Here is a 17,395-nt window from a genome sequence, read left to right on the forward strand (position 1 = left end):
AAAGTTCTGACGAACTTGTTTACCATTTACAATATTATTAGTAGATGCACCTGATTGGTCGAGCGTGTCTTGGTGATGTGCCGTCCCTAGGAATGTTCCCAAAGCGGGAATGTTCTCGTTGTAAAAACTCTTTAACAAGAAGACACTGGCTTTTCTTTTTCAAGTCGGGTCAGAATAGTCGGGAAAGATAAAGATTTTTATTGTTTTTACAGTTATAGTTATAGATAATATTTGCAGTTATAGTTGCAAATAAATAAATAAATAAAAAAAAAGAAAAATAAAAAAAAGGAAAAAAATAAATAAATAAAAATAAAATAAAAATATAATCAAGATAAATAATGAAATGATTACTAAATAAAGACACATCTAAAACTAACGAAAAACGTTTTCTATTTTTCTATTTAACTTATTTATGAATTTTAAACAAGAAAAACGTAATAATAAGTAGATAAGAAGGAAAAAGTGCCTGACTAAATTATAAAGGCAAATACCTAATATTGCAGCGCAAGCGGATCAACAGGCGGTTGTTTTTAATTGTTATATATGTTAAGTTAGTAAGTGGATATTAGCGCACATTAAAAGGGTATTGACCAATTCGTAGCAACGATCAAACTTACATTCGGTTGCCAGAGCCTAAAAATATTGTTCAGCTTGCGCTGCATAATTAGGTATTTGCCTTTATAATTTTGTCAGGCACTTTTTCCTTGGACAAATTCAAATTAAAGCTGTCTTTTTATTTAATGTACGTATAAGGCTACAACTAAAATATATAAATGAAGTAAATATGTAGCAATTATAGGCACAACACGTTTTGGGAAACTCCGTATGCTTGACCTTAAACTAGGAGGCCACCAGCTAACCAAACGTCAGTATGGCTGGTCAAAAAAAAAATCTTGTTTCGAAATATATATCATATGTAGCAATTATCTAAACTATGTAGCAAATATGTAGCAATTCTTGAATCAACTCTCATTGGGCAACGGTTCAGACAACCAGCGATTCTGACGCTCACAACTGATTTGACTAGTTGGAAACTAGCCTATTGTTCTTTCAAATCAAATCAAATATACTTTATTGCACAGAACTAAAATTTCAACAATTAGACATAACACATGAATACAGAAAATAATGTATAATGTTCTTTCTTGTACTCTGGTGTTATCTGCCCTAACAATTGGGTAATAAAGGTCTTTTTACATAAATTTTCCACCTTTTTACTTCTTCTACATCCACACGTTGTGAGGTGAATTACCAACCTCATCAACCCTGGTGTGAGGGTTACTATTGAGCCGCCAAAAGCCCCTGACTCATGTAACGACTACGTACTTACAACAATAAGTAATCACCGGGATCAACGGCTTAACGTGCGTTCCGAAGCACGGATCGTCTTTCTTTCGGACAATCAGGTGTTCAGCCTGTAATGTCCTGTGAGATCACAGTGATTTTTGTGATACGTCCCCACCGGGATTCGAACCACTGGACCACGGAGGCAGCCCATGTTCTCACTGATGTATGTCACTGCGGTCATGTCGTGCACCGGCTTGCTTCTCAATCGGGAAGCGCCGGTTCGAACCCCGGTACCGGACTTGCACCAATGAGTTATTAATTTATCTTAAGTGCAGTTGTCACTAACACAGTTAACTCGAAAATTATAGACGGCGATACGGTTCACCATCTATCACATTGGTCAGAAAACTCGGTGAGGTGTGGGTACTTAGTTCATCTTGCGATAGATGTACCTCTGGCTGGAAGTGAAAGAATTGGCCTTTTCTATCAAAAGACTTTGAGAATTCAAAGTGGGAATATTCCCGGGAACAGCGCCTCACTGGTCTTGATGACGTCATTTGACCCTCGATAATGATATCAGAGGTCTAGAGCATCATTCGTGTGTTATTTGTGGACTGCAGTGGTGCTGTATAATGATTAAACTCTTTGCCTTCTTCGCTTTTGGTGTGGCGGTGAGTTTTATTTTGCCGCATTTGGCGTTAACTACTTGGCCGGACAAATGGGCGCTGCTCTCACCAGGTATAAAATTTAAGACAACAAGCCTGAGAGCCCTGAGCGCGAAACTCGGCGCAGGCCGTCGTTTGAGAGGATATTTGAAAGAATTAATTGACTCTAACAAGAAATACTTTTGATTTTTTGTCCAAAATTGTGTCGTGTGTACTTGAACATGAAATTCATCATCATCATCAATTTAAGAGGAACGCTCTTGTCGGTATAGAATTTTCCATTCCAGTCTATCAAAGGCCAATTCCTTGACTTTCCTATAAGACACAACGTTAACCTTTTCTTTAATCTGTTCCATGTAAGCTCTTCTTGGTCTTCCCCTTCCTCTCTTTCCTTCTAGCTTTCCTTCTACGATGTTTTTAATAAATTCGTCATAGTTATTAGGTGTCCATTTTGCCACAAAAATTAAACTTAATAAATACATTTTTGAATATCAATATTAAGAATTAAAAAACTTTATAACACCTACAGTAAAATATTTTATTAATGAGTTAATTTTTTTCCTTGTATTTAATATTTTTTCTGATAATCCTTACGAAACATAAACTTAGGTGTTTCGGGTGAGAGCCCTCAGCACTCCCCATTTGTCCGGCCAAGTAGTTAATGCCATTTGCGGCAAATCTACAATAAGTCACGTCAAAAAAAGATTAGTTTTGATTAGAAGTGTGTTAAGCGCTTCTTTAAAAATAAACTTGACAAAATGGTTACTGCAACATCGCTTCTATAGTGTAAATGAATTTTTAAATTTCAAATTCGGACTTTAACATTATTTTTTTAATTTTATTTAATTTTAATTGTATTATTACTATTTTTATATTAACGTCAATTTTATTTTTTGCATGCTTGCGTGTAAGCTGAAAACACTGGTCATAAAATTGTAACAACGTCTTATTGTACTGTTTTCTGGCAAATAGACTATTCTATTCTATAGTTAATTACATTTATACTACATTTCAGGTATGCGCGGCTGACGCGCCAGTATCGCCACCAGTCCCACCACCAGTGTTATGCGGGGAAATACCCAAGAGTGTAAGTAGACAGCTACTAAATATTATGAATTATACCCCATAATAACCTCCTTCTTTTATGAAGTCGGTTTAAAAGTAACCTGGAAGAAATTGCTCTAGAGCAATAAGGCCGCCAAATTGTACTGTATTCATGTATTAAACCCCACACAAATAATTGAATGAACTGTATTACTTAGGATATTAAATTAAATTACAAGATCCAAACATTGAGACGCGTTGGTTTGCTCGCGCTATAGATGTGACTGACCATAAATGGTAGACTATTAGGTATGTCCCATACATTCTGTACAATAAAGTATATTTGATATGATTATAGTATTTTATGCAACAGTTGTATAAGAAGGGTCAAAAAATGCGAGTGGCGTGAGTTGCGATGTGAGCCTTGGCGAACATCGCAATAAGAGACGCCACGAGCATTTTTTGACCTAGTTATACAACGTTGCATACAATACTTTTTCTACGACGACGTAATTTTAAACGAAACACAAAAATTTTCCAATTTATTTTCCAACGCGCGGGAAAATGGCGGCAAATGTATACTTTTTTTTTATAGTATATCTATGGCACCAAACAAAGTAAAGGTGCCAGTTTCCAGGTCAAAAAAAAAAAACAACAACAATGCTTTTTTGGCGACATTATAGTACAGTTACACTTTGTAAACAATGCTTTTATAGGCCATAGAGCGTACACTTTTTCAAAGAGTTTAATTATGTATGTACTTATATTAGACTTTTTGGTTATTTAAATGCCAGATTAAAGTAGAGGAGTAGAAAAAATTAATTAATGTGGCTCTTTCGTTCGCCCGCTCAACCTAAGTGCTCAACCACTGAACTATGGGCTTAGTATTATTCCTTATTCTATGCTGGGCCATCAAAAAATCATCATCATCAATTTAAGAGCCACGCTCTTGTCGGTGTAGCATTTTCCATTCCAGTCTATCAAAGGCCAATTCCTCGACTTCCCTATAAGACACGACGTTAACCTTTTCTTTAATCTGTTCCATGTAAGCTCTTCTTGATCTTCCCCTTCCTCTTTTTTCCTTCTAGCTTTCCTTCTATGATGTTTTGAATAAATACGTCGTGTCTTATTAGGTGTCCAATCAACTTGCCTCGTTAATTAGTTCTGCCCCTTTTAATACAGTTTCTTATAGTATAGAACGGCAACTCTCCGCTCCCCACCAGCGGCTGAGCTAGGTTTACCTCACCCCCTATCTTACTTTAGTCTTCAAACGTATGGCGTCAAACGTCACACACACAGATGCGCGTGTACGATAACGTCAATGTGTAGTGGTTGTGTAAAACGAGGTGTTTTGTATGAAGTGTCCGGGGTATGGTATAAGGGAAAAATTGCGCCCGCCGAGCAATCTGACACTCGAACTTTTAGCGCAATAAAGGGTTTTGATTAAAAAAATAGTCTAACGCTCTGTGCCGAGGTTTTTCTTGCAGCTTTTTTTCCCCGGCTGTACAGGTTGCGAGAAGCTGCAGTAGTTTTAGGCGGATGAGACGTTCGTTATGTAACCGACGATTCAAAGTGTAACTGTGTTACCTACTGAATAAAGATATTTTTGAATTTGAATTAATTTCAGATATTTTCTTGTCTCGGTATTCCGACAGTGATAGCTGCCAGCGCCGGGTATCAATGCAGACTACATGCATCAGAAGTGAGTAACCATAGTATACACATTATTTTTTTATGTGGAAACCACGTTTTAAGCAGGAATCAAACTTCAATTCAACTCAACTCTGCCCGAGCCGGCATTCGAACCCGTGAAGCTACGATATAACAGGCTATCACTTATTTTTTATTTTATTGTTATCCGTGTTATTCGTTCATTTTCAAATTAACAGTTGTCAGTTATCCGTCCCTTTCCTTTTCGGCGGATAAGAAAATGACAGGTGTAACTTAAAATAAATTTAAGAGGTGTCTTAAATTTATTTTAAGTTACACCACCAGGAATCGGGGCCAATGTCTTCATTATTATTTAAATGGTTTTTTTTTTAATTTCAGTGTGACAAAATGAAATGCATCTTCGAGAAGTCCGGTTGGATGGACGGTGACAAGGTGAACAAGCAAAAGGTGATAGACCATTTCAACAAGTTCGCTAATGACCACCCCGCCTGGTCTACTGCTGTAGGTACGTATTACATTAATAGACCACCAAAAGAAGACCAAAAATGCTTGATAGGTGAAATAATTGGGTAGTTTCCTAGGTCAAAGATAAATAAACTTATATACATACTATGTTAGTGGCAACAAAACAAATCAAATCAAACAAATCAAAATTAAAAATTTGATAAATTGTAAAATAAAATAACCTCACCTCCGTATGTGTAGCTGCACCCAATGACGCGGCATTATTTTATTTTATTGTATTTTAAAATTTATCCAATTTTATACATTGTTTTAAGTTTACGCGGTTATTATCATAATTAAAACACATAATAACGGGTTCTTACCGCGTTCAAAATAGGGATATGAGACTCCCTCATATCCGCCCGTGCCCCAGCAGTGGGGACGTTAATGGGCTGATGATGATGAATATTCCAGAGCAAGTGAAGACTGCATGTCTGAGCGGCACGCTGCCTGCTCAAGGCGTGTACCTCGACTGTCCAGCGTATGACGTCATGAACTGCGCGTTAGCTTCCTTCATTAAGGTAAGTAAATCATAAATAGCTAGTATTGATATCTCTCTTAGAGATAAGTCCACCCTAGTAAACGTCCATTTCTTGTTTGTGATGTAACTAGTTGTTAAGTGCAATAAAGTAAAGTATATTTTATTTTGATAAATCTTTTAGGGTTCAGCCTGCGTTAGCAATATATAAGCGGAAAAAATGAAATTATTTACGACATCACATTAAAACATTGTTTTAAGTTTACGCGGTTGTTATCATAATTAAAACACATAATAACGGGTTCTTACCGCTTTTCTAATAGGGATATGAGACTCCCGATATTTCGACACTTGCAAGTGCCATGATCACGGGATGACTGATGAGATTGGAGTGGAGTAGGTAAGTCCATAATTTTCTACGGGCAGACATATCTGTCTATCTCTGTGTGTGTGTGTTGTGTGGCACTTGCAACAGTGTCGAAATATCGGGAGTCTCATATCCCTATTTCAAACGCGGTAAGAACCCGTTATTATGTGTTTTAATTATCACATTAAAAACTTCAAAAATAACAGTATTTCTCCACTATTTAATGTATGTTATTATACATATAAACCTTCCCCTTGAATCACTCTTATCAATAAAAAAAACCGGATCAAAATCCGTTGTGTAGTTTTAAAGATTTAAGCGTACATAAAATAAAATAAATAAAATAGGGACAGAAAAAGCGACTTTGTTTTATACTATGTAGTGATTAATTAAATTAAGTTTGCGGACGGGCGGAATTGTTGTATGTATTGATTGAGTGTGTGTGTATTGGAGTATTTGCTCATATTTGTATGGCGCGCGTTTCGCGCTCACATGGACCTTGAAACTATTTCTTCTATTGCGTGGTGAAATGTTTGTTTGATGATATCTTTTGTTCCTCCCAGAGTGCTCGTCCGTCCCAGTGGGCGAGTATACCGGAATGCAAGTACCCGCAGGACTTCGCCCGCGCATGCCCTATATGTCCGAACGACTGCTTCGCGCCACAGGTGCCTTACGGTTCGTGCAACGCATGCGTACTACTGCCGCGGACGCCATAGATTTGACACATCGACTAAACAGCCAAATATATTTTAAAGCCCACATTTTAATGTTTAATTTCACCCTGCTCTGTAAATGGTCGGTATTTTTCATTCTCCCTCAATCAGCGCTTATCCACGTACAGTCACGGGTACTAATATGTATACACTTTGATACCATGTAAGTAGTCGTTACGTGAGCCATGTAAGTAAGTAAAAAAATATTTCCTTCACAAAAAAAGAATCCATAACAAAATACATTTGGTTTGTACATACAATTTTTGAGAAGAGGCTGGTGCCTAAACTAGGTAAAACCTGTCATATAGGACACCAGGTCTCCACCTCCAGATATAAAACCGTTAAATTTACAATTATGAAAAATTTGCAGAGCAGCTAGTAAATAATATAGTAAAAAAGTAAAATTAAAGAAAGTAAAATAATAAATTTCAACGTGTATCTATGTGTGTGTATGTTAGAGGCCTTTGGCGGCTCAATAATAACCCTGACACCAGGGTTGATGAGGTTGGTACTCCACCTCACAACCCACACGATAAAAGTAGAAGATACCATGTCACATTAACTTTTTGACAAATTAAACCGTAAGTCTCATTAAATGTCAAATATGATAGTGCGACAGGGTTCCAAAGTGGGTACATGATATTGACTCATGACTGTGCAGCATACGGAGTGAAGTGTTGCTGGCAAACCCCCGACACCGACCCCGCCGGCGTGGTCGACAATTTGCCTCAATCACTAGGGTCGATTAATTCTTTCAAATATTTTTTTCCTCTCAGACGACGCCCTGATCCGAGGTTCGCGCCCAACTGGGCACCCTCAGGCCTGTTGTCTTAAACGTTGTCCCGTTGACCGTTTGGCCGGCCAAGTAGTTAATGCCATCTGCGGCAAATCTACAATAAGTCACGATAAAAAAAAAGCTGTAGCATTACTCTGACGCGAGTGGGATGGCGCCCAGAGTAGTCTATTTCAAAGCCGTCTCTCCGCCTCTGAATAGTGCTGACAGTTACTGCTGTCGAGTTCCAGGTTACAGTCCCTGTGACTTGCCCCTTGAACAGCCTCCGTGGTCTAGTGGTAAGAGCGTTAGGCTCACGATCTGGAGGTCCGGGTTCGATTCCCGATGGGGACATTGTCGAAATCACTTTGTGAGACTGGCCTTTGTTTGTTAAGGACTTTTTCAGGCTTGAATCACCTGATTGTCCGAAAAATTAAGTTGATTCCGTGCTTTGGAGGGCACGTTAAGCCGTTGGTCCCGGCTATTAGCCGTAAAAACACCTCCACCAACCCGCAGTGGAGCAGCGTGGTGGAGTATGCTCCATACCCTCTCCGGTTGATTGAGAGGAGGCCTGAGCCCAGCACGTATGGGACGTATATAGGCTATTTATGTTATGTATGTTATGTTATGACTTGCCCCTTCCGTCCTGCATTTCCGTACAGGTGGCTATCAACCGTAGAGGTCTTATACCACCGCATGGACAGGAGGACCCGGTGGTGTAATGGTTAATACGCTCGTCCCGGTTTGACAAGAGCCGCGGGTTCAAGTCCCGTCCGAGTCAAAACAAAATCGATTTAAACGATTTATTACTGATGTTACAATTTGAAGCAGCGTGCGCAGTGGAGCAGCGTGGTGGAGTATGCTCCATACCCTCTCCGGTTGATTGAGAGGAGGCCTGTGCCCAGCAGTGGGACGTATATAGGCTATTTATGTTTATGTTATGTATGTATGTTACAATTTGAAAAGCTTCCTTCTCTCTTGTACTTCTATTTTGTTGTGCCCGAAAGGGTCTATGATGTGAAACTCATTTTTTTTTTTTGTTATTGCATTTATTTATTAACAAATTAATCTTTCTAATTTCTATGGATAAAATAAATTACTATTTTGTGGAAACGGTAAAAATACTTCGGGTCAACTAAAAAGTCATATATTATGTAACTTACAAACTTGTACACCATCATAGTATGCAAATAAAGAATATTAAATATTGATTTAATTTTCCAAAATCATGAGGGTGTCGCCAACACCCTGTATTTGATATATCCTCTATTCAACCTTATTGTTTACTTCATTAACATGTCATCATCACCATGAACTTGGAAACTACACGCGTAATTACAACAAATTAATATTAATTATAACATCCGGGAAAAAGTTCATTTTAATCTCTCTCTCTCTCTATTTAAGAGCTGCGCTCTTGTCGGTGGAGTAATCACCATTCCTCTTTTCTTCCCGCCAAAACCTTCACCTCCCGATACGACACGACCTGCACCTTCTCTTTTATTTGTTTCATAAATGTTATCCTAGGTCTACCCCTTCCTCTCTTCCCTTCAATGTTTTCTTCTATAATGTTTGTTATAAATGAATCGTGTCGTATCAGGTGGCCAATCATATTTCCTCTCCGGTTCTCGATAGTCTTCAATATGTTCTCTTCGGTCAATCGGTTCTCTTTAATCATATCATATCATCAAATCAAATCAAATATACTTTATTGCACACAACATACAAAACAAATTAACACAGATGATGATAGATACAGTACAATCTGGCGGCCTTATTGCTAAGCAGCAATTTCTTCCAGGCAACCAGTGGATAGGAAACATTATTACAATTTAGTGCGGGACAGTGCAACATCTTGTATAAAATAATATATACTATAAATAAATAAAAAAAATAAAAGTAAAATAAATAAATAAAAATAAAATAGAAATATATAAATATAAATACATGCATACATATAAATACATACCCATTTATATCAGACGTATATATTTTAATTAAATATGACATTACATGTAGATATGACAATAGTTTCCTGTAACTACTAAAGGATAAAATACGTTTCATTAATTATTTAATTATCATTTAATTATTTTAATATTTTTTTTATATCATTTTAATCGACACTGAAAAAAGTTTATCATTTTTTTCTAACACTGTTTAAAGCTCAAGTCCGATCATGTATGGAGTATTGCAGTCATGTATGGGACGGCTCAGCTAAATACCAACTTGCCGTTTTGGACTCAGTGGAGCGCAGAGCCAAGAGGATGATCAGCGACACCCGGCTAACACCTAAGAGCAGCTACACTCCTTAGCACATCGGCGAAAAGTCGTCAGAATGTCGGTATTCTACAGACTGCACTTCGGGGCGTGTGCCCGCGATCTACACGAGCTCATTCCACCATCCCCCTTTTATCTCCGGACTTCCAGACGTACGGGTTCCATCCCTATTTGGTGGATATCCCAACTATTCGCACAAAGCGTTTCGCATCGTCCTTCATTATGCGCACTGCTAAGGAGTGGAATTCTCTGCCGTCTTCTGTATTTCCGAAAGCATATAACCCGGGTGCTTTCAAGGCCAGAGTGAACAGGCACCTTCTGGGCGAGCTCCATCGTAGGCCTCGTCAATGCCTTCGGGCAAGTCTGGGGTCAAGAGCAAACTCATAAAAAAAAAAGATTGTTTATGACAATAGGCTGTCACATGGGACTTGTCACCTCTGCCTACCCCTTCGGAGAATCAGGCGTGATGCTACGTTCAGACCATATCACTCGACCTACAATTTCTGAGAATCCTTGACATGTTTATCAAAATAAACGCGTGAGTCAGTCGTTCACTGCAACGCGTGTTGTAAGGGTATTGTTATTAAAAATGTTTAAACAAGTTTGAAAATAAAAAGCTGGTCAAGTGGAAGTCCGAATCGCGTACTGGGGGTTCTATACATACATAAGTAATTGTGTAAACGCAAAAACAATTATTATATAATGTTTTATAATATAAGCTGGGTTCATACATTTGCATGGCATGACATCATAACGAATACTGAGGGGGATGATCCAGACCATGATTCTGAATTGATATCAAGCGAAATTCTCCGTCGCAAAATTCATGATCTTTTTTGTTTTTTTTTTTTAGTTATTTTCAGTTCCACATTTTTGCGACGGAAAATTCCACTTGACATCAACTCAGAATCATGGCCTGAATCATCTCTCAAAGTTTTCGTTACGATGTCACTAAAACCTGTATACAGGGTTGAAAATAATTAAAAAAAAACATAAACAGTACATTAATTTTGCAACGAAAAATACCACCTGATATTAACTCAGAATCATGGCCTGAATCATCCCCCTCAGTATTCCTTACGACTTCACTAACACCCTGCATACTATACATAATTGAAAATAATTAAAAAAAAAAACAAAAATATACATTAATTTTACGACGGAAAATTTCACTTGATATTAACTCAGAATCATGGTCTGAATCACCCCCCCCTCAGTATTCATTACGAAGTTACTAACACTGCATATAACCTCTGGCAACAGATATAAATTTCTACATGATATGTAAACTCGTTAATGCGTTACAAATACCATATCGAATTGCTGTTGCGACTTGAAAATATAATGTGCATATCAACGAGCATGAAGCTTACTAAATTTTATTTAAATTATAATCATAACAGTGAAGGTATGAGTCGCGAACAGCCTCCGTGTTCTAGTGGTTAGAGCGTTAGGCTCACGATCTGGAGGTCCGGGTTCGATTCCCGATGGGGACATTGTCGAAATCACTTTGTGAGACTGCCCATTGTTTGGTACTTTTCAGGCTTGAATCACCTGATTGTCTTTTTTCAGACAATCAGGTGATTCAAGTAAGATGATTCCGTGCTTCGGAGGGCACGTTAAGTCGTTGGTCCCGGCTATTAGCCGTAAAAACACCTCCACCAACCCGCATTGGAGCAGCGTCGTGGAGTATGCTCCATACCCCCTCCTGTTGATTGAGGGGAGGCATGTGCCCAGCAGTGGGACGTATTTATTTTATTTATTTATTTACATTTCACGACTTTACAGTGCAGAGGCGCCAATGCGCCGTGAAAATTTAAATATAAAAAATAGTATAATTAAGCATTATGAAAATTAGGTGTAAACAACATTTAAACATATTTAATTTTCACACATCATTCATCTTCTCGCAGAACCTCAGACACTCGCGACACACATACGTCCACTCACTCACAAACAGATCACACTCTGGTGCTGATGCAAGGAGTGCATTAAGCATGTGCACGGCACGGAGGAGTGGCGAGTGTGTGCGTGCCACAGTGCGCGCCGCCGACATGGCCAGCAGCGGGTGGCTGCGCGGCCGCAGGTTGTGTGTGGGCACGTTGGGGACGTACAGTCTCACCAGCTGCGTCACCAACTCCGGGCAGTCCGAACCACCGCGTAACGTGCGGCAGGCATTTGTTAATAGAGTGTAATTACGCCTCACCTCTAGAGAATTAAACCCTAAAGTATATAGGCTGTTTATGTAGGAGTCGCTCACGTCCGTAGGTTTACCCTCGAGCATAGAGTAAGGAATAACACTACGTATAGATCGGCAACTCTCCGCTCCCCACCAGCGGCTGAGCTTGGTTTACCTCACCCCTCGTCTTACTTTAGTCTCCAATCAGACACAGATGCGCGTGTACGATAATGTGTAAATTTGTATTTTTAAATCATTATGTAGGTATTCGAGTAATGACAAAATAGGTAATAAATAGGTAGTAATGATAATATGGAGGAGCTCGGTGGCGCAGCGGTTAACGCGCTCGGTCTGCGATTGTTGAAGTAAAGCAACTTTCGCAAAGGCCGGTCATTGGATGGGTGACCACAAAAAAAAAAGTTTTCATCTCGAGCTCCTCCGTGCTTCGGAAGGCACGTTAAGCCGTTGGTCCCGGCTGCATTAGCAGTCGTTAATAACCATCAATCCGCACTGGGCCCGCGTGATGGCTTAAGGCCCGATCTCCCTACCCATCCATAGGGAAGGCCCGTGCCCCAGCAGTGGGGACGATAATGGGCTGATGATGATGAATGACAATATATATAACTGCCTGATTATAACTATATAGTTCTGTCTATGAATGAGGGGCTGGCCATTGTATAACGAAAAACCTATATTTTTTATACTTGTCAACGATCATACTATAGTTGTAAACAACATAAAACAAACAATACATAGGAGTATCTGTTAGAAACATCTAGTGCTATGATTAATGTTTGTGACGCGGCAATCTGTGACCGTGACCAGATCCGCTATAATTACGACCTTCGATAAAAAAAAACAGTTACACATACATACAATGCAAGTCAATATATTTATGTAAACATTATGTATGTATGTAAAAATGGATCCCTCCTTCAGAGAAACTGTGAAAGGCATACTTACAATACAAGAAATAAAAATAAAATCTCTATTCAAAATTCTAGATTAAGTAAATTAAATTAATTGTTTTAAGTTTACGCGGTTATTATTATAATTAAAACACATAATAACGGGTTCTTACCGCGTTTGACAATGTTGCAAGTGCCGAAATATCGGGAGACTCATATCCCTATTTCAAACGCGGTAAGAACCCGTTATTATGTGTTTTAATTAAATTACATTCATCTTTTTTGGGGTCATGTTTTTACTGGGCACAGCCCTCAATCAGCCGAAAGGAATGGAGCATACTCCACGCAGCTCCACAGCGGGTTGGTGAAGGTTTATTACTTATAATTAATAAATCATCATCATTAATTTAAGAGCCACGCTCTTGTCGGTGTAGCATTTTCCATTCCAGTCTATCAAAGGCCAATTCCTTGACTTCCCTATAAGACACGACGTTAACCGTTTCTTTAATCTGTTCCATGTAAGCTCTTCTTGGTCTTCCCCTTCCTCTCTTTCCTTCTAGCTTTCTTTATATGATGTTTTTAATAAATTCGTCGTGTCTTATTATAAAAATAAATAAGTAATGTGAGTAATGATGATGGACATTACAGGCTGATCACCTAATTGTCCAAAAAGTATGATGATCCGTGCTTCGGAAGGCACGTTAAGCCGTTGGTCCCGGTTATTACTTACTGATGTAAGTAAGTAGTCGTTATATGAGTCATGTCAGGGGCCATAGGCGGCTCAATAATAACCCTGACACCAGGGTTCATGGGGTTGGTATTCCACCTCACAACCCACACGATAAGAAGAATAAGTAGTGTATAATAAGTGTCTTATTAATAAATATTAAAAAAAAAAATAACCTGACTGGCAGCTCCTTTCGTAGAAACAGGAATGATTTTCTTTCGCACGCGTTCAATCCTGTAACAATCGAGAACATAATATTACACAGGGTATTTTGGCCTCATACACTGAGGTTTCCGTAATGTGGTCGTATACAAATTTGTCCTAAGAGTTTACGAGCACGGCTAAAATCACTGGTCGGAAGAATAAGGGAGTTTCCAAGCAGAAAATTTAGATGCAGGAAAGTTCGATGCAGGAAAGGTCGATGAGGTGTGGGTACTTAGCAATTGGGATATTAGCCGTGATCTTATGTTCTTCTTCTTATCGTGTGGGTTGCGAGGTGGATTACCAACATCAACCCTGGTATCAGGGTTATTATTGAGCCGCACAATAAAAATCTTTATCTTTTAACTCTGCCTACCCCGATCTGCCTAGCAGGGTTTAATATACTATGTCGGTGTGAAAATAACCATGTAATACCAATAAGTATTCGAAATTTCAAGCCAATTTGCGCGTAGTATGTGCTTTAATGCGTTCAACCATTTTCCAAGCCAACGGCTTAGAAAACCGCCAATTTTATAAGCCACTTGTACGCCGATTACGGTCTCTATGGGCCAGTGGTTGAGCGTTAGGCTCACGACCCGGAGGTCCCGGGTTCGAATCCCGGTAGGGACATTACACAAAAATCACTTTGTGACCCCTAGTTTGGTTAGGACATTACAGGCTGATCACCTGATTGTCCAAAAAGTAAGATGATCCGTGCTTCGGAAGGCACGTTAAGCCGTTGCCGGCTGCATTAGCAGTCGTTAATAACCATCAATCCACACTGGGCCCGCGTGGTGGTTTAAGGCCCGATCTCCCTATCCATCCATAGGGAAGGCCCGTGCCCCAGCAGTGGGGACGTTAATGGGCTGGTGATGATGAGTAAGTGGAATTCTCGAAGTTTCGACTGCAACCCGACCCCACCAACAACTGAGCCGCCGACACACACTGTATAAATAAAGATGTAATTACATGCAGCGCCTTGATCTCATATCGCGGTAAACAATTCCGACCTCACGTCACATGACTTCCTTAGGTGTATCTGCACTAGGGTTGCCATCTCTGTGGAAAACAGGACAAGACGCGTGAAAACCCCGGATTTTAGAGTCCGAAAGCCGGACATGTCAACAGGATCTTTTAAACACATTCAATGTAATAAAAAAACAGTTGAAGTTGAAATTTAGAAGATATGAATGCTTGGGATTAACTGTCTGAGAACTGATATTAGGCAGCTAAATTACTCAATTGTATAGAATATTTTATGTTTATTTTTATTTTTTTAAAGAACGTCTAGGGCCCTGTGCCGAGGTTTTTCTTGCAGCTTCTTTTCCCCGGCTATACAGGTTGTGAGAAGCTGCAGTAGTTTTAGGCGGATGAGACGTTCGTTATGTAAAATTGACGATTCAAAGTGTAACTATGTTACCTACTGAATAAAGATATTTTTGAATTTGAATTTGAATTTGAATGTTGAAAATTTCATAAATCACCTGTTTTATTCATTCATTATTTTGACAAAACAGAATCATATTACAATTTGTTACAAATCAGCTCTTTTAATTCTTGAAATAAAAAAACAAAACCTTATTAAAATATTAAACAAAAACATAATAAATATACTTGGTTCGTCGGTTGATCGTGGTGTGCGTGCGAGCATAGTGCGTGTCTCGCGGGCGGCCCAAATTTTTTTATTTATTAATTTTTTAAAACTCGGTCTACAAATGAAACCTTCCCCGGACGCTGCCCGGATGCCATCTAAACTAGGACAAATCCGGGGAAACCCGGACGGATGGCAACCCTAATCTACGCCTATCTATTTATACCTACTTTTATACTAAAGTACACTTATTTATGCTAACACGTACATATCCGTTTTCCTGACACATTCATCTTGTTAATGTTAATTGACTATCAAGATCATTTTTGATAAAATACTAACCCCACTCATTATATTACTGTTAAAATAGTTTACTTCTGACATATATATTCATTCAAACACAATCTAACCCAACAAACACGCTTACACACGCGCGCGCACACGCACACACACACACACACACACACACACACACGCATACGCATACACACTCAAGAGTACCTACTTATAATTTTAATTGATTGCCTTTTTATTGTTTCTTTTTTCTACCTAAAGCTACTGTATAATTCTATTTAATATCCTGTAGCCCTCGTTGACAATTACTTCCGCACAATATCTCAGGAAGAGGAAATGACTGAAAACCAGCGCTGGATGGCGCCATAACATGGCTCCATGGCAGCACAAGCTGGGCCATTTCCTTTTGCCCGTATTCGCAATATTCATAATTAAGTACTTAGTTTATATAGCAAATGTAAATTGTTACTGGCAATAAATTTATTTTATTCTTTATTCTTATTCTTAAGTTCTTTATGTGCAAATGTTTCTTGATAGTCATATCAGGGGCTTAGGGGGCTCAATAATAACTCTTCTAATAATGCTTCTATGCTGTTCTGGGAGCAAACAAAAAACACAGAAAACGTTCAGCTGCTAGTCTTCCCGGGCATGTCGTAAAAACCGACAGAGGGATTGTGTCCTCTAACATGATGGACTAATGTTATGGGCGATAGGCTGATCGGTTATCACCATAAGGTTCATCATATCCAGCTTACGACATCGCATCAACAGTGGCTGCAAGTTGTCTTTGATTACTTGTGGCTCTGCCTACCCCATTAGGGATTACTAGCGTGAGTTTATCTATGTATGTAACAATAACCCTGACACCGAGGTTGATGAGGTTGGTTATTCACCTCACAACCCACACGATAGGAAAGAAAAAGTGGTACCGTGGAAACGGCAAACAATAAACAAATTCGACCTTGGTCGACGTCAATGACACGTGGTACTCGACACGAGGAGACGTCCAAAGTCCAAAACACTAATAGCTCGGCTGCCGAATAAGATATTTGACTAGGCCAAAGATAAATTTGGTAGTTTCCAAAGCCAAAGATAAATAAAAAGAATCTGATTACTAATTAAAGCACATAATAACGGGTTCTTACCGCGTTTAAATGGGGATATGAGACTCCCGATATTTCGACACTGTTCTCATCAGTCATCCCGTGATCATGGCACTTGCAACAGTGTCGAAATATCGGGAGTCTCATATCCCCATTTAAACGCGGTAAGAACCCGTTATTATGTGCTTTAATTATGATAATAACCGCGTAAACTTAAAACAATGTATAATCTGATTACTAAATCACTCACTCACTTTGTGAGACTGTCCTTTGTTTGGTAAGGACTTTTTACAGGCTTGAATCCTGTGCCTGTGCCTAACAGTGGGACGTATATAATATATAGGCTGTTTATGTTATGTAGTACACTAATAAAGTATGCCTATGTTATTACCAAATATGATGTCATCATCATCATCAGCCCATTAACGTCCCCACTGCTGGGGCACGGGCCTTCCCTATGGATGGATAGGGAGATCGGGCCTTAAACCATCACGCGGGCCCAGTGCGGATTGATGGTTATTAACGACTGCTAATGCAGCCGGGAGGAGCTCGAGATGAAAACTTTTTTTTTTTGTGGTCACCCATCCTATGACCGGCCTTTGCGAAAGTTG

The 17,395-nt window shown here is 39.1% G+C and overlaps 3 protein-coding genes across 4 annotated transcripts in view; 1 reads left to right on the forward strand and 2 right to left on the reverse strand.

Annotated features, from left to right (window-relative positions):
* Window positions 1-17,395, reverse strand: part of LOC126378458 (uncharacterized) — a 240,106-nt gene that overhangs the window by 78,571 nt on the left and 144,140 nt on the right. The gene's annotated exons all lie outside the window — the stretch shown is intronic.
* Window positions 1-17,395, reverse strand: part of LOC126378443 (pyruvate dehydrogenase (acetyl-transferring) kinase, mitochondrial) — a 52,802-nt gene that overhangs the window by 15,344 nt on the left and 20,063 nt on the right. For both annotated transcript variants that reach the window (XM_050026809.1, XM_050026808.1), the window contains one exon: window positions 13,772-13,829. In XM_050026809.1, coding sequence (XP_049882766.1) covers window positions 13,772-13,829 — 58 coding nt within the window. The remainder of the gene's footprint in view (window positions 1-13,771; window positions 13,830-17,395) is intronic.
* Window positions 1,859-6,775, forward strand: LOC126378527 (uncharacterized). The gene is made up of 6 exons (XM_050026950.1): window positions 1,859-1,958; window positions 2,968-3,039; window positions 4,624-4,698; window positions 5,046-5,172; window positions 5,586-5,692; window positions 6,580-6,775. Exons 1-6 carry the CDS (start codon window positions 1,920-1,922, stop codon window positions 6,730-6,732), a joined length of 573 nt encoding a protein of 190 aa, XP_049882907.1. The 5' UTR covers window positions 1,859-1,919; the 3' UTR covers window positions 6,733-6,775.

This window comes from Pectinophora gossypiella, chromosome 26 (assembly GCF_024362695.1).
Source record: "Pectinophora gossypiella chromosome 26, ilPecGoss1.1, whole genome shotgun sequence".
Lineage (NCBI taxonomy): Eukaryota > Metazoa > Arthropoda > Insecta > Lepidoptera > Gelechiidae > Pectinophora > Pectinophora gossypiella.

Coding starts and splice junctions, on each gene's coding strand:
- LOC126378527 (XM_050026950.1), top strand. CDS start 1,920: ATGATTAAACTCTTTGCCTTCTTCGCTTTTGGTGTGGCG. Junction 5,173..5,585: donor CGCCTGGTCTACTGCTGTAG/GTACGTATTACA, acceptor TGAATATTCCAG/AGCAAGTGAAGACTGCATGT. Junction 5,693..6,579: donor CGTTAGCTTCCTTCATTAAG/GTAAGTAAATCA, acceptor TGTTCCTCCCAG/AGTGCTCGTCCGTCCCAGTG.